The 24874-nt window shown below is 40.6% G+C and overlaps 1 protein-coding gene across 1 annotated transcript in view; it reads right to left on the bottom strand.

Moving 5' to 3' along the window:
- The window catches only part of FGF2 (fibroblast growth factor 2), a 60548-nt gene extending 40220 nt beyond the window's left edge, over window positions 1-20328 (bottom strand). Inside the window, 3 exon segments of the mRNA XM_047092281.1 lie at window positions 18650-19091; window positions 19094-19280; window positions 20291-20328. Of these exon segments, the coding sequence (XP_046948237.1) occupies window positions 18650-19091; window positions 19094-19280; window positions 20291-20328 (667 nt within the window).
- Window positions 20329-24874: the final 4546 nt, after the last annotated feature.

The raw sequence follows: 24874 nt of genomic DNA, 5'->3' as shown, positions 1-24874 counted from the left end.
TTAATATATTTTGGGCCATGGACAACTGATAAAATGATATGAGAATCTGATAAAATGCTATGTATACCCTCAGAAAAACACCCTGGCATGATATTTTGCATTTACTTTTAAAGGATCATGGAAACCTAGAGCTTGTCCATGGAACGAACCCTCAGGTTAAACTCTCCAACCTGGAGTAAACATATACTATATATCCTGAGTCAAGCTTCCATAAACATTATTCCCCACAACAGAACTTTTAAAAGATTCAGCTCTCTGGCCTACCTAGAGAGCAGAACCAGGTGCTTTAACTGTCAGCCATGGTGGGTATTAGGTTCCTTCTAGAAAAATAGAGGTGCTTAACAAACATTCACCCACTTCTGGATTTGATACCCTTGGGTAAGGCCAAGATTCTCCAGAACTCTACAACACAATGGCTCTACAGTTCTATATCATTAAATAAGGACGAAAATAAATTTAAGTCTGGAAAATATGCAACGTAGGTATAACCAAACAGATACCTCAATGATTTTTTTTCTTCTAATCTCATTAAAATAAACAATATCTGACTCTTGAGTAATGTAACTTCCTGAAGTGACTTCCAAGAAAAATTACTTGTAAAACGAATATGTAAACAACTAAATGAATTCTCCTGTTGTATGGGGAGATTAGCCACACTGCTGTTACAAGGTGGGTGGAGGTCTCATCAAAATTATAACTTTGATTTAGGGTAAGAATCGAAAGCATCACTTTGGTGGTAATTAACAAGGTCAACTATTAAGAATACTTTTAAATTATGAGAATAAATCCATATCACTAATTTTCTTTATCTTTAATTTTTTACTTTCCTGTTCATTAAAAGGGATGGAGTCTATGGGCCCTGGCCTAAGCCCAAACATTAAAAACTCTAGACTTTGTCTCACACACACACACACACACACACACACACACACACACAACTTCTTTTGTGAAAACTGGCAGTGGAGGAGGACCCTAGGCTCCCCTCATTCCATGTATACAACTAGATTATTAAATCATCCTAAATACCCCAGATATTGGCCTGAAGCCTGGCAGAACAAACTTCACAACTAAAGGTAGAGAAAAGGCCACATCAAAGAAGGTACGAAGTGCAGAGACATGGTTTGGGAGTGGCCAAAGGGGTGGGGAGGGAGTCACAGTCCCTGAGAAGAAGGGTGAGAGACTAACACACAGAGGAACCCATGGGAAAAACAAATCACCATAGCAATCGGCTTGGAAAGCAAATTTCCTGAGTTCTTGCAACTAGTGGGGCTTAAAGCCTGCAGTTTTAAAGGTCAGTGTGCCTGGCTCTGAGAGAGGACAGAGGGCATTGTGCTGCTCTTGGAGAAAAGGCAGAGCAAATAGCCTATGGAAATATAGTATTAAAAGAGTGATCTGAAGAGCACCCGGGGCACACATGAGAAGGTTAGTTGCTCATCTCAAAGCATGTCCCAGAGAAGCAGTATTCACGGAAACACCCCTCTGGGAACAAAGGAACTGGCAGGCTGGAACCATTTCCCTTCCAGGCCCCTCAGCATAAGCACAGGGCCACCTGCAGGAAGTCTGGGATGCTCACTACCTAACTTGTTTACACCAAGCCCCGCCCACTCACCCCAGTGGAATCCCCCCTCCCAGTCACACTTGCCTCACTCCCAGCATAGCAGACCCTTCCCCTAGAAGAAGGTCCAAACTCCTGCCATACCCTATCTCCTGATGGGGGAGTTTTGCAGGGCCTCGGTTCCAGCAGCAGTGGCGACAGGTCTCATTTCACAAACAGACCAGGCACACCTAGTTAAAATGCACCACCTTCAGGCCAGAGGCCAACACTGCCCACAACAGGCAAAGAGAGCCTCTGCAAACAACTGGCCTGAGGATGAAGCAGCTAGGACAAAACAGCAGAGCACATACAGCACCTACTGGACACTCCCAGAAGAACCAGTCCCTGGGGAGCAAGGGACACTACACAGAAGGGCACTACAGGACCTTTTATCATGAAGTTCATTACCCTCAAGAATAGGAGACGCAGCTGACTTTCCCAACACAAAGAAACATGCCAAAAGACTTAGACAAAATGAGAAGACAGAGAAATTTATCCCAAATGAAAGAGCAAGACAAGGCCACAGCTGGAGATCTAAGTGAAACAGATATAAGTCACATGCCGGATAGAGAATTTAAATTAATCACCATAAGGACACTCACTGGACTTAACAAAATAGTGGAAGACAAGAGTGAGACCTTTAACACAGAGATAAGGAATAACACAGCACAGATAAAGGGCACAAAAATGAAATGAGACATATACCTGATGGAATGAACAGCAGGCTGTAAGAAGCTGAGAAACAAATTAATAATCTACATGACAGACTAATGGAACGTAATCAAGCTGAACAAGAGAGAAAAGACAATTATGCAAAATGAGAATAGACCTAGAGAACTCAGTGACTCCATCAAATGTAGTAACATTCACATTATAGGAGTCCCAGAAGAAGAAGAGAGAGGAAAAGGGGAGAGATAATTTATCTGAAGAAATAATAGCTGAAAAATTCCCTAATCTGGAAAAGAAAACAGGTGACTAGATCCAGGAGGCACAGAGAACTCTCATCAAAATCAACAAAAGCAGACACACACCAAGACATATCGTAATTAAACAGACAACATATGATAAAGAAAAAATTTTTAAAGCAGCAAGACAAAAGAAGACAGTAACTTACAAAAGAAAACCACTAAGGCTTACAGGTGGTTTTTCAACAGAAACTTGGCAAGCTGAAGGGAGCAGCATGATATATTAAACATCCTGAATGGGAAAAATCTGCAGCCAAGAATACTCTATGCAGCAAAGGAGAGATAAAGAGTTTCCCAGACAAAAAAAAAAAAATTTAAGGAGTTCATGACCACTAAACAAATCCTGTAATAAATATTAAGGGAAATCCTTGAGTGGAAAGGAAAGACCAAAAGTGACAGTATAAGGTAGGAAACTCAAAAGCTGTAAAAATGTATGCTTCTGTAAAAAAAAAAAAAAATGAGTCAAAAAAATGATATAAACAACTAAAAGGATATAAACAAAATAAAAGGATATAAACAGCATATTACCTAAAACATGGAGAGAAGAAGATTAAAGAACGGGCTTAAACTTAAACAACCATCAACTTAATGTAGACTGCTATATGTGAAGATGTTATACACAGACCTGATGGTAACCATATATCAAAAACCACTAATATATAAAGAATAAAGGGAAAGAAATCAATATATATGTATGTGTCTCCAAATACACATATCACTAAAGAAAATCAGTAAACCATGAGAGAAAAACAAGAAAGGATCAGAAAAAATCTTCAGAAACAACCACAAAACAAATAATATGACAATAAATACATACCAATAATTACTTTGAACATAAATGGACCAAATGCTCCAATCAAAAAAGATAAGGTGAGGGGCGCTTGGGTGACTCAGTCAGTTGGGCAGTCAACTTCAGCCTAGGTCATGAACTTGCATTTTGTGAGCTCTGTGCCAACAGCTTAGAGCCTGGAGCCTTCTTGCAATCCTGCGTCTCCCTTTCTCTCTGTGCCCCCCCGCCCCCCACTCATGCTCTGTCTCTGTCTCTCAAAATTGAACAAATGTCAAAAAAAATGTTTTTAAAGACATAAGGTAACAGAATGGATTAAAAAAAAAAAAAACACAAGACTTCCCTATCAAAATAACACCAGCATTCTTCACAGAGCTAGAACAAATAATCCTAAAATTGGTACAGAACCAGAAAAACCCTGGATAGCCAAAGTGATCTTGAAAAAGAAAACCAAAGCAGGAGGCATCACAATCCCAGACTTCAAGCTATACTACAAAGCTGTAATCATCAAGAGAATATGGTACTGGTACAAGAACAGACATTCAGATCAATGGAACAGAACAGAGAACCCAGAAATGGACCCACAAACGTATGTCCAACTAATCTTTGACAATGCAGGAAAGAATATCCAATGGAAATAAAGACAGTCTCTTCAGCAAATGGTGTTCAGAAAATTGGACAGTGACATGCAGAAAAATGAACCTGGACCACTTTCTTACACCATACACAAAAATAAAGTCAAAATGGATGAAAGACATAAATGTCAGACAGGAAGCCATCAAAATACTAGAGGAGAAAGCAGGCAAAAACCTCTCTAACCTTGACTGCAGCAACTTCTTAACATGTCTCTGGAGCCAAGGGAAACAAAAGCAAAAATGAACTCCTGGGACCTCATCAAAATAAAAAGCTTCTGCACAGCAAAGGAAACAATCAGCAAAACTAAAAGGCAATGACAGAATGGGAGAAGATATTTGCAAATGACATATCAGATAAAGGGTTAATACCCAAAATCTATAAAGAACTTATCAAACTCAACACCCAAAAAACAAATAATCCAGTGAAGAAATGGGAAAAAGACATGAATAGACACTTCTCCAAAGAAGACATCCAGATGGCCAACCGATACATGAAAAATGCTCCACATCACTCATCATCAGGGAAATACAAATCAAACCACAATAAGATACCATCTCACACCTGTCAGATGGCTAACATTAACAACTCAGGCAACAACAGATGTTGGCGAGGATGCGGAGAAAAAGGATCTCTTTTGCATTGCTGCTGGGAGTGCAAGCTGGTGCAGCCACTCTGGAAAACAGTATGGAGGTTCCTCAAAAAATTAAAAATAGAACTATCCTACAACCCAGCAATTGCACTACTAGGCACTTATCCAAGGGATACAGGCATGCTGTTTCGAAGGGACACATGCACCCCCATGTTTATAGCAGCACTATCAACAATAGCCCAAGTATGGAAAGAGCCCAAATGTCCATCGACAGATGAATGGAATAAGAAGATGTGGTGTGTATACACACACACACACACACATATACACACAATGGAGTATTACTCGGCAATCAAAAAGAATGAAATCTTGCCATTTGCAACTACGTGGATGGAACTGGAGGGTATTACGCTAAGTGAAATTAGAGAAAGACAAAAATCATATGACTTCACTCATATAAGGACTTTAAGAGACAAAACAGATGAACATAAAGGAAGGGAAACAAAAATAATACAAAAACAGGGAGGGGGACAAAACAGAAGAGACTCATAAATATGGAGAACAAACTAAGGGTTACTGGAGGGGTGGGGGAGGGGATGGGCTAAATGGGCAGTAAGGAATCTACTCCTGAAATCATTGTTGCACTATATGCTAACTAATTTGGATGTAAATTTAAAAAATTAAAATTAAAATTAAAAAAAAAAAGACTCATCCATACGCTGCCTACAAAAGACTTTTTAGATCTAAAGTCACCTGCAATTAGAAAGGAAAGGGGTGGACAAACATCTATCATGCAAATGGAGGTCAAAGAAAGCTGGAGTGGCAATATTTATATCAGACCAAATAGACTTAAAGACTACAACAACAGACAAAGAAGGACACTATATAATAATGAGAATAATCCAACAAGGTGTAACAATTGTAAATATTTATGCACCCAATATAGAGGCACCCAAATACCTCAAAGTTAAAAACAAACAGGATCTAATCAATAATCAGATAATTGTATAATACAATAATAGTAGAGGACTTTAACATCTCACTTACATCAATACACAAGTCAACTAAACAGAAAACCAACAAGAAAACAATGGCTTTGAATGGCACCCTGAACCAGAAGGATTTAACAGATATATTCAGAACATTCCATTCCAAAACAGAATACACATTATTTTCAAGTGCACATGGAACATTCTCTAGAATGGATCACATATTAGCCCACAAAACAAGCCTCAACAAATTCAAGAAGATTGAAATCATTCCATGCATATTTTCTAACCACAACACTATGAAACTGGAAGTCAGCCACAAGAAAAAATCTGGAAAGACCACATATACATGAAGATTAAATAATATGCTATTAAACAATGAATGGGTCAACCAGGAAAGTAAAAGGAAATTAAAAAGTACATGGAAACAAATGAAAATGAAAACACAATGGTCCAAAACTTCTGGGATGCAGCAAAAGTGATTCTAAGAGGGAAGTTTATAGCAATACAGGCATACAGGCCTACTCTAAAAGCAAGAAAAATCTCAAATAACCTAACCTTGCACCTAAAGGAGCTAGAAAAAGAACAACAAAACCTAAAGCCAGAAGGAAACAATAAAGATTAGAGCGGAAACAATAAAGATTAGAGCAGAAATAAAAAATATGGAAACTAAAACAAAAAAAAACCCCAAAAACCAGTAGAACAGATCAATGAACCAGGAGCTGGTTTTGGGGGGGGGGGGGGAGGATCAGTAAAATTGATAAACCTGTAGCCAGACAGCAAGAAAAAAAAAGAGGAAGGACTTAAATAAAATCACAAATGAGAGAAGAAAAATAACAACCAACCCCACAGAAAAACAATCATAAAAGAATATTATGAAAAACCACATGCCAACAAACTGTACAAATGAGAAGAGATGGATAAAGTCCTAGAAACATATAAACTACCAAAACTCAAACAGAAAGAAATAGAAAATTTGAACAGATTGATAACCAGCAAAGAAATAGAGTCAGTAATCAAAAAACTTCCAACAAACAAAAGTCCAGGACCAGATGGCTTTACAGGTGAATTCTACCAAACATTTAAAGAATTAATACCTATTCATCTTAAACTATTCCAAAAAATAGAAAAGGAAAACTTCCATGTTAATTCTATGAGGCCAGCATTACCCTAATACCAAAACTAGATAAAGACGTCGGTAAAAAAGAGAACTACAAGCCAGTATCTTGGAACACAGATGTAAAAATTCTCAACAAAATAACAGCAAACAGAATCCAACAATACATTAAAAAAAAAATTCACTATGATCAAGTGGGATTTATTCCTGGGTTGCAAGGGTGATTCAATATTGCAAATCAATGTGATACATCACATCAATAAAAGAAGGGATAAGAACCACATAATCATTTCAATGGATTCAGAAAAAGCATTTGACAAAGTATGACATTGAATCATGAGGAAAGCCCTCAACAAAGTAGGTTTAGTGGGAACATACCTCAACATAATAAAAGACATATATGAAAAACCCACACCTAAATCATCCTTAATGGGAAAAAACTGAGAGCTTTTCCCCTAAGATCAGGAACCAGACAAGGATGTCAACCCTCACCAGTTTTATTCAACATAATATAGGAAATCCTTGCCACAGCAATGAGACAACAAAAAGAAATAAAAGACATCCAAATCCGTAAGGAAGAAGTCAAAGTTCCACTATTTGTAGGTAACATGATACTATAAATAAAAAACCAGAAAGACCACCAAAAAACTGCTAGAACTGATGAACAAATTCAGTAAGTCACAGGATACAAAAATCAATGTACATCTGTTGCATTTCTTTTTTTTTTTTTATGTTTATTTATCTTGAGAGAGAGAAAGAGAGAGGGTGTGAGCATGGGAGGGACAGAGAGAGAGAGGGAGAGAATCCAAAGCAGGCTCCATGATGTCAGCACACAACCTGACTGAAACACCAAGGTGCCCCTAGAAATAGTGATTTAAAAAAATAATTTAAGGGTGCCTGGGTGGCTCAGTCAGTTAAGCATCTGACTCTTGATTTTGGCTCAGGTCGTGATCTCATGGTTCCTGAGCTCGAGCCCCAAATCCAGCTCTATGCTGACAGAGCAGAGGCTGCTTGTGATTCTCTCTCCTTTCTCTCTCTCTCTCTGACCCTGCCCAGCTCACTAGCTCTCTCTCAAAATAAATAAACATTGAAAAAAATTTTTTAGGGGAACCTGGTGGTTTAGTTGGTTAAATGTCCAACTTTGGCTCAGGTTATAATCTTGTAGTTTGTGAGTTCAAGCCCTGCATGGGACCCTGTGCTGACAGCTCAGAGCCTAGAGCCTGCTTCAGATTCTGTATATCTGTCTCTCTCTGCCTCTCTCTCTCAAAAATAAACATTAAAAAAATTAAAATAAAAAAATTTTTAATAAATCATACTTGTTTAAATTTCTGCTACATGTCTACCTGGAATTCTGACCATGTTTGAATCTGTATTCTAAACACTAAGAAGTCTACAAGGCATAATTCACCACTTGTCACAAAGAGATCATGTTTTGAAAAGCTAATAGCAAAGACTGTATTATCTATAAATGAGGCATATAATGACACTTGTGCTTCATAAATTTATAATCAAGATTAAACATATTATTTGTAAGAACTGACACAGAGCATATCTTCAAGAATTTCATTCATTCACTTACTCATTCAAAAAATATTCAGTAAATATCAAGGTCCTGGGAATACTGAGATGAAAACCAACCATCTGGCCCTTCCTGTCCCGCAAGGTACAGTGACTTTGCCTATCACTATGGCAATCTCCCTAGGCATCTGGCCAAAGTTGGACAGATCCTATAAATACTTCATGGCTTTAGTAACCTGCCTACAAAATAATCTGTGCCCCATTTCTCCAACCCTATAGTAGCTGAAAGAGTTGTGCAATTCATTATTTTTTAATCCAACACCTGCTATAAATGTCCTCTTTTTATATGGTATCTCTACTGAACCAGTTAGCAAGATTGTCTTCCCAATTTTACTTGCATTATATTCCCATTACTAAATTATTGAGTTTAGAGTAATGTAAAAATATAAATATGTAAGAAGAACTTCTAAAACTTAGAAACATAAAATAGAATATTTCTTTTTTCACATAATGTTTTGGATAAATGCTTTGCCCTCAAAGAAAATAAGGAAATAAGGTTAATTAATCTTACATTTAAAGATTAAGATGAAATTTGCCTCCGAGAAAGGCTCTCCAAACCTCCAAATAAGAAAACTAACAAAAGAGGACCAACCATGCAAAATGCAAGATTATGCCTACACCAGATCAAGATTTCCAAGATTAAAGGGTCCTTCTTCTCTTGAATCCCTATCCAATTCAAGTGTCATCAAGCCCGTAAGTAAATGACACCTCTCCCCAACATACACACACTATCTTCAAACAAGTCAAAGCTAGAAATAGCTATGAGGAGAAAGATCAAATTACACAGGAGAAAGAAAAAAAATCTAGGCAAGAAAATTAATATAATTAATAGAAGAGGCAGAGACAGAGACCAAGACCACAGGTGTTAGATTAAAAGATACATGTTATTAAAGCAGTAAATAAATTTTGTTTCTAATTCAAGACAAAGACTGTTCATCAAGTGATACAATTCAGAAAGTAATTTTTTAAATGGAGGTATTATTTGATTCTGTTACTCTTTTCCATTTTCTATTTATGTAATGACCACTGAATAACCTATGAATTGTTTTCTATTTGCAAAATGATTCAGCTTAGAAAGGAGTAGAATAAGACTGGTCATTCAGCAATTTCTCCCACCCATCCTTACAGACATCACATCACAAAGACTATGACTCACTTTGTCATACAATTTCTATCCTTTTAAGAGTTTTAAGATTGTAATGAATTCTGGCTCATAAATCTGATTATTAGGATTAAACTATTTGTGCCATTTCCTCACCCAAAAAAGTATACTAACAATGGTACCAGATAGTTTTTAATCCTAATTTATAAAATGATTCACTGGTTTTAAATTTAAGAGATAGAGGTTTAAGGATTAAAGTGTCTGATTGAAGTATGAATTCTCAGATCTTAGAGGATTAGAACTAGTTCTGGAATTGGCTAGAAATACTGATGTGTTATTCAAGAGCTGACAAGAAAAAATTCCACAATAAAAAATAATGCTAGAGGCACCTGGTGACTCAGTTGGTTAAGCGTCTGACTTCAGCTCAGGTCATAATCTTACAGTTTGTGGGTTCACGCCCCACATCGGGCTCTGTGCTGACAGCTCAGAGCCTGGATCCTCCTTTGGATTCTGTGTCCCTCTCTCTTGGCCCTCCCTCAGTCACACTCTGTCTCTCTCAAAAATAAACATTTAAAAAAAATTTTAAGTACTGTTAACAATTATGTTTTACCTTTATTGCCCCCTTTAAATAACATGAAAGGTGTCTACAGAAAGAACTACAGTGATGCTACATTCAATTTATCCACTTTACATGCCTCATTCTTAAGTATTTATGCTTATTTATTTAAAGTTCTAGCTCATTCCACAAATGTAGATTGAATCTCTTCATAGGCCTCAGCCTGGTCATTCATTCAGCAAATGGAGCCAAGAGAAATTGGGATGAGTCCATTCAGTCTTGGACCCTCAGAGAAGAAAAGAAAGTAAGAGATTGTTAGGTAATGTTTGTTTGTTTGTTTAAATCCTTACCAACTAGGAATTTCCAATAACATTAGGGGACATGAAATTAAAACACATCAAGCTATTAGAAGCATGAAGGAAAGATGGTATAGGACAGTGGGAAAGAAATGCGGCCTGAAGCATGATTAGGACTAGGATAAGGTAAGAGGATTGAGAAGACTTTCCAGCTCAAGCAAACAGCCTGAGGAAAGGTGAAGAGAAGGAAGATGTGAGAAAGTCAGAAAGGAAGTGAAAAGAGTTGGCTAATTTTTCGGGTACATGTAGAACTTAACAAACATTCTTTGAGTGGCCACTGTGCATGAGGTCAGATACATAAAATCTGTCCCAGTCCTTAACCGCAAGGAGTCCACAGTCCCGCTCCAGGAGAGAAACAATTCAACAATATATTACAACAGAAATCATTAGACTTTGTAGTAGCATATGTACCAAGTATTATGGGGAAAAAAGAGATAAAAACGACTTCTCCCTGGGAAGTTAGGGTACATTTCACAAAAAAAGAAAACTGCTGAGATTAGCTGTTAAGAGATTTTTTTTTTTTTAAGAGAAAGGTGGAAACAGAGTGTGTGAGAGGAATTGATATGAGCATCTTCCAAAACAAGGATCACATGAGGAAAGGCCAATCACTGTAGCAGTGATGGTCTATAATTAAGCAAGAGCACTGGCAGCATCAGGGGAGTAGGGATGGTAAATAGTGGGCAATAAAATTGAGCAGGTAGATCACATTTGAAAAGGGTGGTCAGGTAGGGTCTGGTTGTAGGTAAGTGAAGGCAGGGGAAATCAAAAGACACGGCAAAGAAAAATCAGTAAGGTGGGGAAGACTCTGAGGTGTCTAGCTTTGAAGACAAGAACAATTTCACTACAGGAGTGCCTGGGTGGCTCAGTCAGCTAAGCATCCGACTCCTGACCTGGGCTCAGGTCATGATCTCTTTGTTTGTGAGTTCGAGCCCTGGATCCAGCTCTGCCCTTAAAGTGCTAAGCCTTTGAGAGAGCTTGAGAGTCTCTCTCTCCCCCTTTCTCTCTACCCCTCCCCTGCCTCAAAATAAATAAACTTTAAAAAAATAATTTCACTCCAAATAGAAATTGGGTAGAAAGAGATAATAGGTTGAGAAAAACACATTAAGTTCTTTTTTACCCATTTTGAATTGAGACAGTGGCAGTTTATCTGTCCTTCAAGCAGAAGAAAACGGAGTATCAACACAGAGATGGGAAATCAAAGACTGAGACGAAGACCATAAATGATCTGCTGAAGGAATATGAGTACACAGAAAGAAAGGTAGAAGCCCAAAACAGAGCCTTAGGGAATATGAAAGCAAAAGACCAAAAGAAGGAGAAATCAGAAGAAAGGATAGTTGGAGGGTGAGAAAACTAGTTGATGTGGTATAACAAAAACCAAAGAATTCTCAAGAAGACAGGAGCAGAAAATAGTATCGTGTCAAAAGTAGGGTGACAAATTGGATAAGGCCACATGATTGAAGTGGAAGACTGGGGCCCAGCATGATTTACGTAGAATTCTGGGGTGGACAGGATCCAGAGTTAAAAAGAGAAAAGGAGGTGAAGTAGAAAAAGAACACACAGGACTCACGGATATTGGCCACAAATGAATGAACACACAATCCACAGCATACCTAAGGAACTTCATACCACATAGTACGTGATAAAAACCCAAAATGCTTTTTAAAGAAAGCAGAATTCCTAACAAGTTTACTATTTATCCTGAAAAATGATTCCACTCTCTATATGGAATACTCTAAGAAATGCTAACACCCAATCTCTAAGATTCCCAAATATTTTTCAAATATAACTTTGTTACATATAATCATCTTCATTAAAAGATTGACCAAGTGTCTAAATGCAAGCATTACTACACCAAGAGAACAGCAAACCTCAACTAAGCTTTCTACAGCAATACGGGCCATGAGTAGTTATCACACAGGCCAGTCCACACAAAATGGTTTCATCAGCAGCTGACATTTAGTGAGCACACCCTGAGGGAAAAGTCCTAAGCTGTTCATGATGCTTATTTATATGGAGAATTCATGGTTCCTACCTTAAGATGTCAGCATCTTCACCAAGAACCTAAATCATGAACAGAGAACAATGTACTCACAGAATCTAGCCAGATCATGACTACTCTGTACAAATTTTAAGACAAAAAAAAAAAAAAAACCTTTCTTTGGCTAATTTTATTTATTGTTTAATTATAAATTACAGTTACAAATTAATGTATATCTTAATTAAAATTAAATAAATTATACTGGGGTGCCTGGGTGGCTCAGTCAGTTAAGCGTCGAACTTCAGTTCAGGTCATGATCTCACAGCTTGTGGGTTTGAGTCCCACATCTGGCTCTGTGCTGACAGCTCAGAGCCTGGAGCCCGCTTCGGATTCTGTCTGTCTCTCTCTCTCTCTGCCCCTCCTCCTCTCTCTCTCTCTCTCAAAAAATAAACATTAAAAAATTTTTTTTTAATTAAAAACATTATAAATTAAACAGGAAAATTCCTTTCAATCGTTCAATTATACATGCAAGAACTTCCTCAATTTTTAATCTCCAGAATACCTTAAAAACCTGGAAACCTTTCACTTCAGAATTCTGTAAGATAATTCAATTTAGAGTATAAGTTAATATGGGGAAAGTAAGTAACCCTTTGAAAATACAAACACACACACACACACACACTCTACAGATTTCTGTAAATGAACAGGCAAGCATTAAGGATACACTGGTCAATTTAAAAGTCACCTTGCGCAGGAAGAGTGACAGAGGACAGCTGGCTTGAGACATAAATTAAACACTGAATATTGGCTGTCTGTTGACTCTAGGTCCTCCAAATTTCTTCAAACTAAAAATATCCTACAGGAATTTAGAATGGAACTAGTCTGGCTTCTAAGAAACATAGTCTATGGCTCGAGGGGTGAGGTTCCCTGGGAGTTACCACTTTTAGTCCTCTCCTAAATTCCTGGGGCTATGAATAACCTAGATTAGAGGAAGGATTTGATAGCAAAGGAGAATACAATAGCTAATATAACAATGAATACAACAAGGAAACATTGAGCCACAACTGCATTTCCTAAAGATACAATATTCTAAATTATTTTGCAAACAATCAAGCATTGGGTATTTATTGAGCACTGACAGCATACAAGTACAAGGCCAGATCTCCGGTTTCAGAGTGCAGAAAATGACAAACTCAAAAGCAAAACACAACACATTTGCTTGGATAGAATACCGTAATGAGGTTAAGGTTTTTGCCCCAATGTGTGGATTTGCCTTGCTCCAGTTCACGTCTTAGACTCTTACCCCACGCAGCCTTCTAACAGATGTGTGCCACAGGACAAAGGGGCCCAAGTAGGGTTTTTGGAAAATCAACACTGGAATTTGGAAAAACAAGAAAAGGCTATGGCACATGTGTAGTCATTATCCTGTTGTACAGACATCTTGTGGCTTAAAAATAACAGTTCTAATGATGTGAGACCTAAAAAATCACCTTTTTTAATATCACAGATGGGGATTTCTGAGAATCAATGCGTAGATGAATAAAGTCAATTTTATAATTATAATGTATAAAAGAATGGTTCGTGTTTTATTACATCTGTAATATTTTATTTTCAGATTAACTTAAAAATCATACCCATCCATTTAAAATGCTATCAAAAATCTAAATGAGAATACTTAGAACTCCGTTGTCATACCATTGTCAAAGCCTAATTACATAATGGACATTTTATAAACACAAGGAGTGCCCTCAGGGCGTGTCACAGGGGATATTGCCTCTTCTAGGCTGAAGTCACTTGGCATCTAACCCTTCTTAAAAGGCTAAGGTGTGGTAATATCTATGACTCATGAATTGTCCTTTCATTGCTGTACCAATGACATGATTTCCATGATTAAATGAGCTATTAGATTCTTACTTCATTTGTTTACTGCACATAAATAGCATTACAGTAAACATTGTGTTTATTGAGGCAAATTAGTGGGATCCACTTGCCAGATATTACCCAAAAAAAGATGGGGGAGAGAATCTAGAATCACTGAATCAATGGTTCCGTTTACATGAAGTAGAGAAGAAAGGTGGCTTTATCCAATGCCCTGGGAACATAACTAGAGGTAACCTGTGAACCAGTAAGACCTCCTCCGAGGGGCTGGCTTCCCCAGTGCTCTGAAATGCAGAAAGCCCACAAAGTGGGGCCCCTGGAGGGTGTTCTCTGACTGAACGGAAGAGTGCAATGAGGCTGGAGGAGGGCAGGAATAGAAGGCAAGGGACCTGGTGGGCAAGAAGCTCATTCAGGATGATCACAGGGGAAATCGGCATATGAATGTAGGTGATCAGTTACTGTTCTGACCCTCAATACTGTCTTCAATAAAACAAGATCAGTGAACTAAAAGGTCTGACACCTCCCTCTGAATTTCACAAGTCCATGTTTTTATGAGTCGAGTCGCATGGAATATGTGCCGTGGCAAAGGGCACGGGTGTCACGCGGGCCAGGATGCCATCCCTGCTCCACACAGGAGTGGGCAGGTCCCTCTGCGTCTCCAAGTCTCAGTATCCTCTAGAACCTGGAAGCAGACAAGTATGGCAAACAGGCAGTCAGCTCCCAAGAGAAGCCCAAGGGTAGAAACAGCACTGCTAACCGCCTCCAGTTTTTCCTAAATAAGAGCATCTGGACCAAATTTAATGCTAAAATGTACATAGGCAGCATACATTTCTCTTGCTACACTCCACCACACGGCGTACGTGCTACTCAGGCTAAAGTGTTCTCTCTTCGGAAGTTTTCACATAGTTCACTACTTAAGAGTAAATACTTAATGTTACACAATCCCATGGACATTTGGAAGGGGCCAATTAAAACATCCAGGACACAAGGAAGCTGGGTGAGGAGCACACATGCTGGAGAAACAGACTCTTGTCACTGTATTGTGCTTCTATCAAAATCTCATGTCAAACAAAAGCTACTCCATGACTAGAAGGAAAGTGCACGAAAATTGGCCCTTTCAAGTGAAAATACAGCAGAATACCCAGGTATGAAGCAAAAGGGACCTTCAACAACACTGAGAAGTTGGAAAATTGATATTCAGTCTTCTCCCTCCCCTTTCCATTTCTGCCTCTGCCCTCCCCACCTCACACCTCCTTGCCCTGTCTCCCCCTTCAGCACCTAAGACACATCCCCCATACCTAACCAGCACCCCCCACATTTATACCATCCCTCCAAATACCCAAAGGATATTTGCATTTTAAAAGACATCAGGAGGGGGCGCCTGGGTGGCGCAGTCCGTTAAGCGTCCGACTTCAGCCAGGTCACGATCTCACGGTCCGTGAGTTCGAGCCCCGCGTCAGGCTCTGGGCTGATGGCTCAGAGCCTGGAGCCTGTTTCCGATTCTGTGTCTCCCTCTCTCTCTGCCCCTCCCCCGTTCATGCTCTGTCTCTCTCTGTCCCAAAAAATAAATAAACGTTGAAAAAAAAATTTAAAAAAAAAAAAAAAAAAAGACATCAGGGCAGAAAATGGTCATGCCAAAGGAATAAATCTTGGAGAGATTTTCAGGTCAACTGGACAGTTTGAGGAATGAGACTAGGGGGTTTTTAACTTTTCAAATAGGTCTAGATATCTGAGCCATAATTCAGTGGGAAATTGTCACAACCATCAACTCTGCTCTTTTTTCCCCATGTTTTCTGGTCAGTCTCATTTGTTTGGGGTAATGGAGGAAATGTGGTTGGGAAGATACTGTTATATCATGTCCACAATCATTTTTCCTTTTATCTTTCCCATCGGTCTTATCTTGGTTCGGTCAACTATCAGCACAGCTTTGACATGTCAGAAAAATAGACTGTACTTAAACTTATGTCCACGTTGAGCTACACAGAAGTGGTTTAAATTCATCACATCTTTAGGTTTGTATTGTTAGTCTATTGCCTGCTAAAAGGTGAAAAAAAATCAGTACCCTCCACTAATCTGGAGTATTCTAATCTTCACTTTTAACATGTAGTCTTTAGCTAGTTATCAAGTTGGAAGGATTCTCAACCTTAGCACTATTAACGTCTGGGATCTGGGGCACCTGGGTGGCTCAGTTAAGCGTCCAACTCTTGATTTCGGCTCAGGTCATCATCTCATAGTTTGTGAGATCGAGCCTAGTGAAGAGCCTGCTTAGGCTTCTCTCTCTTTCAAAAAAAAAGAAAAAGAAGAAGAAGAAAGAAAGAAAAGAAAAATTGTGGCTGGGATAAAGTAGGATGCACTGTAGGATGGTTAACAGCATCCCTGGCTTGGATCTCCTAGATACCAGTAGCACCCTTCCAAATGAGCCAAAAATGTCTCCAGGCATTGCCAGACGTTGGGGGGTGGGGGGGATGGAGCAAAATCACCCACCTATGAGAACCAGTGAGGTAAAATAAGATAGCAAAAAAACTCAGAGTTGGAAAGAAACAGTTAACAGCTATTATTACAAGGGTGGTAGTGTGGTATGCAATTCAGAATTATCCTCAGTCATTAGCCCCCATACAGTTATATTCTAAAGGAAATAGGGTATCATAAGCTTCAAAGGAAAAAAAAATCCAGCAACTAATAAAGGGTCTTAAAAAAAAAGAGAGAGAGAGACAGACAGAGTACTAGGGGAAGGTCCAACATGAACCTAATATGGAGGAGAGCTCTTTTATCTTGTAGTCCTAGAACATGCTCCTTTTTTATTATTATAGACAGTTTATGCTGCTAGAAAAGAACAAAACTCATTGGGATATATTTGCACCTGGCCCTAATCAGCTGTGTTCACCTAGCAGACTACTGCAAAACAAACTTCAAACACAAAGCTTAAAATTTAATTTAGAAAACCTATTCAAATTACTAAAATAGAGAAATAGCACTAACCCATACATATTGGATTACGAGCATCTTTTCAGTTTTACTGAATAGAAGCGGTTGATAACATTTAAAAATTATGGCAGGCCTGGAAAAAAATGAAAGACCTGTATCTTTTGCTTGTTGCTGCTTTGGAATCAATAAAAACCCAAGCAATATAAAAGCACATTTCTCATTTGTCAACTCAGATCTCAGTGCAAAGCTTTCGCCTCTTCCAATCACTTCACAGGTGGGAAGGACATTCCATCAGCAAGCATCTTAGGATAAAGAGGTGACTCCTGGGGCGTGGAACTCGGAACTCCTGCAGGTCTTTTCTCAGGCAAATAGAGGATCAGATTCTTCACCAGAAACCAATAAAGGTGGAACTCACAGCTTTTAAAACAGACTTTTTACCTACAGTTACAGGAGAACAGTTACAATACGCTCTGATCCTCCTTCTCTCACTTCAAATTCCAACGGTGTCAGCCAGTTTTATGCCCTTTTCCCTCTCTTTTCTCTAGACCAGTGGGTCTCAAAGTGTGGTCCCAGGTCAGCATCACCTGAGAACGTGTTACAAATGCAAATTATCAGGCGTAAGGAATTCTAGGCCTAAGGAAGCAGAAACTCTGGGAGACAACGTTCAGCAATGTGTTATAACTGCCCCCCCCCAGGTGATTCTAATGCACTCCTGGAGTTTGAGAACCAATGATTTAGGCTAGTGTTATTTCTATAACCACAGATTATTTTTCACAGAACACAAAAGTGTACGATGGTAAAATGAGTTCTCTTCGCACTTTGTGTGAATTCTCATTTGATCCTCAAACCTGATGCAAGGTAGACATTACCCCCATTTTTAGGTATCAGAAAACAAGCTCAAGGTCCCAAAGCTAATAACTGCAGGCGAAAGATAAAAGTTTTTGCAGTTCTTGTCACTATTGAAACAAAAGTGTGTCGCACTTTAACAAAAGGTCCACATCTTCTGCGGCTTCAGCTTTCGGCAATTTGGAAAAAAAAAATAGAAATGGATGTGTAAGAGCAGTGTGCCAGATGGCCTGGATCCTACCAAATCAGAGTTTAAGGGCACACTCTGGAAAGGTATTTTTCCAGTAAAGAGCACTTAATTCAGCCTTGCCCCCCCCCCTCCTCCCCCGCCTTTGTCCGCGGGACTTCGCGCATCCAACACAGAAGGGGTTGGAACTTCAGGATGGGGACCCAGACTGTTTCTCCGCAAGTCGCTCGCCTCTCCGCCTTTGGGCATCCCCTAAGTTACAGGTTGTCTGCGCGAAGGGAGCCCGCCTCCCAGGCCTTGGAGGCTCAGGGCCCAGGGGACTGGTTTACCAGGGGAAACTGGCACACTCCAAAGCCTGGGGAAGGATCTAACCCGACACCGCAGCTGGGGAGGAAGGGGCGAGTGGTGAACCCGAAACCACCGAGGGCCGCTAGGAAAGAAACCACAAGTCCCACTAAGGTCGGGGTGAAGAGAAGGAAGAAGCGCGGAGGAGGGAATGGAGCGGAGGGGGAGAGAACCACAAGAGTGGAGATGGGATCGGGGAAGAAGAGCCGGCCAGCACTCACTGTGAGGGTCGCTCTTCTCCCGGACCCCATCCACTCGGCCGTCGGGGTGGATGCGCAGGAAGAAGCCCCCGTTTTTGCAGTACAGACGCTTGGGGTCCTTGAAGTGGCCGGGCGGGAAGGCGCCGCTGCCGCCGTCCTCCGGCAGGGCGGGCAGCGTGGTGATGCTCCCGGCTGCCATGGCCCCCCCGGGGCCCTGCCGGGGTGCCCGCGCCCCAGGAGCCGCGCGGGGAGCCGCCGTCCCCCGGCCCCGGCCCCCGACCCGGTCCGGGGCACGGCCGCGGCCCCGGCCCCCCAGCCTCCCGCCCGGCGGCGCGCGACCGCGCCCGCGGGCCCCCAGCGTCGCGCCTCTCGGCCGCTCCCCTCCGCGTCTGCCCTGGAGCGCGGTGCGCCGCGGCGCTCGGGAGCCGGGGCTTAGGGCTGGGTGTCTCCGCGGCCGCCGCTCTCCGGAGGGCCGCCTCTGCAAGCTACAGCGCCCGGGTTCCGGCTGCAACCGCGGGCACCGCGTCCGCCGCTCTGGCCCCGGCCCGGCCGCGGCGTCACATCTTGTACATCTCCACCCCCGAACACCCACCAACCCCGCACGCCCCCGGCCCTCCTCCCTTCCTGCGCGCCGCCCCCTACTCGCTCGGGACTTTACGAGGCCGGCCTCTGGATCGGGAGCTTTGGCCGCAGCACGCAAGCGCCCGACATCAGTCCCAGGGGGGCAGCGGGGAGCGGGGGAGGTAAGGAGGGCGCGCCGGGAGGCGACCGCCCGGGGCCTCCGCAACTCTAGGGGCTCGACCCCGGCTAGTTCCCCAGAAGTCGCCCCAGGCCCACCCTGCCGAGCACATTTAGTCTTTCCTCACACTGTGGAGCTTTTGCTGTGCAACCAGCCGTGACTCAACTTTTAAACGTTTAAATGCAACTTTCTCCCCCATTCTTTTTCCTTGCCAGCGTTCCAGAGAAGAAACTATTTCCACCACCAAGAAGTGAAGGATTCCGAAATGAGGGCGGATACTGTGTCAGAATAAGTTTTGAACACCTCTAATCACCAAAATAGGGGAGGGGGGTACGTGTGGGGCACAAACTTTATAATTGAAGGCAGAGTCTGAAATCATTTACTAATAAAAGGAAAGAAAAGAGGACAGAGGAAGAGAGCAGACTGGATTGCTAAGAGAAAAACATTTTCTTTTACCACCCTAACTGGAAGTAGCCAACGTGGAAAGATGAAGATAGGCCTCAAATCCTTACGTGATTACAAGTGTATTTGATGAGGGAGCCTGGGGCAAGCTGAGGGCAAAGTACAGGCTCACAGCAACACTTTCCCCCACCTCCCCCCAAGGTGGGATATGTGTGATATTCCTCTGATACTCCTGGCTACCCAAGAACGAAGGAAAGGAGTTAAGGTGGTTGCTGTGGTGACGTGGGAAACTAAGGCAAATGAAAAATTAAATTCCCTTATTGCCTGCAGCCCATTGACAGGTCCTTGAAACCAGCAGAGTGACCTCCCTCTAGGAGCTCAGCTGCCTCCAGGTGACACTTTGCTGGGGGCAAAAGAGAATCTTAAGCTTAACATTATCCTGACACTGCGCCCCCCCCCCGCCCCCCCCCCCAAGATCCTGTAAGTCTACTTTAACTTATAAAAATCCTTTGGAAACTTACTTTATCTCAACTGCCAAAGGATATATGCTGGCAATCATGCTCCAAGCTTATGCCCCCTGATATACAACTGAAGGGTCTCCTGACAGGTTTTACTAAGTGGTAATAAATGGTGTTTTCTTAACAGAAGCTAGCCCCTCAAGGTCCTGGAAACCTTGCTTCCAAAATTCCTTAAGACTTACATTGTCCCTGACCCTTTCCCAACCTCAGGGTATATAATCAGTTACCTGTCACAACCCCAGCGCAGCTCTTTCTGCCCTCGGGTCACATTCCCGTGCTCTAATAAAATCACCTTTTTGCACCAAAGACATCTTCAAGAATGCTGTCTTGGCTGTCAGCTCCCACCCACCCCCCTCCAACTTTCACCCCAAAACCTCATCAGTGTTCATATCTTATTCCTAAGCTGGCATAGCCCTGGTTAAATTGTTAGGTATTTCTTGGCAAGAGGGTAGTTTTCTAAAAATCCCAAACTACAAAATTGAAGTTGATTGGACTTTGGTAATTTTCAGTAGAATATAACGGGTACTACAGATTAGCAAAATATCCGTCCAGAAAATGTCTTAATCTTGAGCATCTACCATATGCCAAGCATTCAGGTAAGTGCAGTGGGAGGCGCCCAATCAAGCAGGATCTTCTCCGCACAGTGCAGGAGATACTATGGGCAGCGTGAACAACACAGATACCATACGGGCAGAAAGTGCCAAGGCCATAGAAGAGTAAGATGAGGTGTAAGATTTCAGAAAAGGGGTAATTCAGCTTGGGGGTAGACTGGGGTTAGGGAAAGCTTCTAGGAAGATGTGAGAAAATGGTAGTTTCTCTATTTAGGAACATGTTTGGTTTCAAGAGATCAGTGCATCAAAAGACGAATGCATTTGTTCATAAGTCTCCATGAGGGTTTTAATTGTAGATGCATTCCCAGGATGTTAAACAGAAAGAAGTACGAATTGATTTTTTGGAGCTTTAACACCAGGCATAGTCTTCTGTTGGCTGCTGTATGTTCTCTGACTGCTCTTCCCAAATGGACAGGTTTTAACTTCATTGAAAAAATCAGTTAGGACTAATGACCCCCTTCCAGATGATCTCTGTAGGTATCCTAGGGAATGGTTAATCCTTCTATAGCACTCATGAGGTTGCCAATTACTTTGAAATAAATAGATTTGAATAAGCCATGAACTCTGTCAGAGAAAGCTGAGTATCCCAAGAGCAAAGTGATAAATCTAAGTCAAAACTTTTTTTAACAGTGGTATCCTGAAATCTGGGCAACAGCCACATGCAGTTAAGTAATCTGTTTGTTAATGGACCACGGAGCTCATGGAACTTCATTACCTGTACAGTTAACCCCTTGTTTCCTAATTCCTTCCAAAACCAGGAGAGACAATATCAGAGGAAATGGTTAATCCAGCTATGGGAATCTAGGTATCCAAACTAGTGTTAATTCCAAGAAGACATCCTTAAGATAGTTGTCTCAACTTCCTACCCAGCCCTCTCACAACAAACACTTGTACACATGCAGAGACAGACACACTATTCTTAGCAGCAATCAATTTGCTCTTACTGGAACCATGAGTACTCAAATTACTTAGATTCTCAATTTACCCAGCTGTAAGGATGAATATAAAAAAATTTTTTAATGTAAGATGATGGGTACAAAACTCATTCTTTTTAAAAACCACTAGGTTCCAGTGATAACTATTTAAAAACTATAAAAGAAAGAGGAATTTCCCTCATAATACCAAGGTAAATTACTTTGCAGTTAAGAATTATTCAGGAACATCTGGGTGGCTCAGTAGGTTGAGCGTGTCCCACTTTGGCTCAGGTCAAGATCTCACGTTTGTGAGTTTGAGCCCCACATTGGGCTGTCTGCTCTCAGCGCAGATCCTGTTTCGCATCCCCTGTCCCTGCCCCCCACCCCTCGTACTCTCTGTCTCTCTCTCTCAAAAATAAACATGAAAACATTAAAAAAAAAAAAAAAAGAATGGTGCAGAATCCAAATGATGAAAAGTACAAAGATTTAATGAGAGCTTATATGTTCCTGGATGGAAACATATAGTAAAATATCAATGTAAAATTCCGCCCACATGTTTCAAAATTGTAAACCACAATAGTTTAAATTCTAGCCCAATTAAAAAAAAAATTAATGTTTATTTATTTTTGAAGGAAAGAGAAACAGTGAGCAGGGAAGGAGCAGAGAGAGAGGGAGACACAGAATCCAAAGCAGGCTCCAGGCTCTGAGGTGTCAGCACAGAGCCTGATGCGGGGCTCAAATTCACAAACCATGAGATCATGACCTGAGCTGAGCCAGCTGAGACACCCAAGTGTCCTGATCTGAGCATAATTTTGAAAACTATACAACAGTATTGTAAAATTCATTTGGATACATAAACATAAGAATAGCAAATACTTTTAATTATAGAGAAAAAAACGTAAATGACTTTTGAATGGATTAAAAAGATTACTAAATATCTTCAGTGGAAAATTAGGCATTATGTAGGTATCTGATTTTATGAGGTCTCTATACTTTTCATTGTCTTTGAGCAACTTTACAACTCTTGTAAACTATAGGTAACTGTCATGGACTGAATTGTGCCCCTCTCTCTCCCCACATTCCTATGTTGAAGCTTTAGCCTCCAGTGTGCAGGTTGGGCCTTTTAAGGAGATAGGGCCTTTTAAGGAGATAATTAAGATTAAATGAAGTTTTAAACGTGGGGTCCTAACCCAATAGGATTGGTGTCCTTATACAGAGGAGAGACACCAGGAGTGTGCACAGAGAGACAAGACATGTGAGGACACAGCAAAAAGGCTTCTTTCTGTCTGCAAGTCAAGGAAAGAGGCCTCACCAGAAACCAAACCTGCAGGACCTTAATCTTGAACTTCCAGCCTCCAGAACTGTGAGAAAATAAAATTTCTGTTGTTTAAACCCCCCAGTCTGGGGTCTTTTTTTATGGTAGCCCTGGCAGACTAATAATAACCAAAAATATGCAAATGGAGTATATCTAGTGGATGAACATTGATTTCCCTTCTGTGATGGTTAATTTCAGGTGTAAGCTTGGCTAGGCTACGGTATGCCTGCATAGCTAGTAAAACATTGTTTTGGGGCATGTCTTTTGAGGGTGTTTCCAAAAGAGATTCACATATGAATCAGTAGGCCGACTAGAGAAGATTCACTCTCAATAATGCTGTGGGCATCATCCAATCCACTGATGGCCATATAGAACAAAAAGGTGAAGGAATGGTGAATTCTGTCTCTCTCTCTCTCTCTCTCTCTCTCTCTCTCTCTCTCTCTCTCTTTGAGCTGGGACGTCCATCTCCTGCTCTCAAACATTGAAATTCCTTGTTCTCAGGCCTTCAGTCTCAGACTAGGAGTCACATCATGGTCCTCCCTAGTTCTCAGGCCTTCAGACTCAGAAGAAGCTAAACCACCAGATTTTCTAGTCCTCAACTTGCAGGTGACAGACTATGAAACTTCTCAGGTTTTGTGACTATGTAAGCCAAGTCCTATAAAAATCTCTGATACATCTATATCTATATATCTTATTGGTTCTTATCTCTGGAGAACTCTGATTAATATACCTCTTCTACCTATGGAATGTATTTGTAAATTCATTTCAGCATTCCTTCTGCCTTGATATGTGTGACTCATTGAATTTTTTTTCAAACCTGTTTTCACATCCTATTGGTTTCCACATTAATTAATGAGATAATATAAACTCTATATCTTATGAGATAGAAATGTTAATATTCACATTTTGTCCACATGGGAGTCCTGATTTTACATTTTTAAAAAATTATCCTTTAAAATAATAAGAGTAATGAGGAGAAACTTGCCCTCTATAGATATTGAAATGTATTATAGGTTTCCAACACTATCCAAAAGTAATCCATTCCTGTGAAACGTTTCATTAGGTCAAAATGATGTAAAGTGAAGGAGCAATTACTATTAATGTGTTGTGGAAAATTTTTGGAGTATTCCCAGACCTAAAAAATAAACATTTAAAGCTTTTTCTTATACCCTAGGACACATTTTGCTAGTACATGAACAAAATAAACAGACATAAAGCACAGATGCTCACAGAGTTCAAAGCTACTCTGGCTGCTGGGGGTTTGCACGGCTTCTATAATGGCCTGCTACAAAACGGATGCTGAGTGCAATCTTCTCTTTTCACCTTTTTTTCGTGAAAGTGAAAATCATCTTCAGATTCTGTTTAGCTACTAAAAACAAGTACTAATGTAGGTCTTTCACAAAAGCAAAGTAGCATAAGAACTTTCAAAAAGTGGGGGATATCTGTATAAAACTATTTTATATAAGACATTGTGAACTGATGCATGCAGTGATCAAAAGATCAATACAAGGATTAAAATTTCAGAGGTATTTAAAATGATTATAAATGAGCTGCCATGAAAACAATATTTTTTAAATGTTCATATCAAGGGACACCTGGGTAGCTCAGTCAGTTAAGTGTCCAAATCTTTTATTTATTTATTTATATTATTATTTTTTTAATGTTTATTTTTGAAAGAGAGAGACAGAGCATGAGCAGGGGAGGGGCAGAGAGAGACGGAGACACAGAATCCAAAACAGGCTCCAGG

This window comes from Lynx rufus, unplaced genomic scaffold (genome assembly GCF_022079265.1).
Source record: "Lynx rufus isolate CCGP_SWC_20201006 ecotype Redwood Valley unplaced genomic scaffold, mLynRuf1.p SCAF_3, whole genome shotgun sequence".
Taxonomy (NCBI): Eukaryota; Metazoa; Chordata; class Mammalia; order Carnivora; family Felidae; genus Lynx; species Lynx rufus.
Note: the sequence above shows the minus strand (reverse complement) of the source record. Positions and strands in the feature narration are given on the sequence as shown.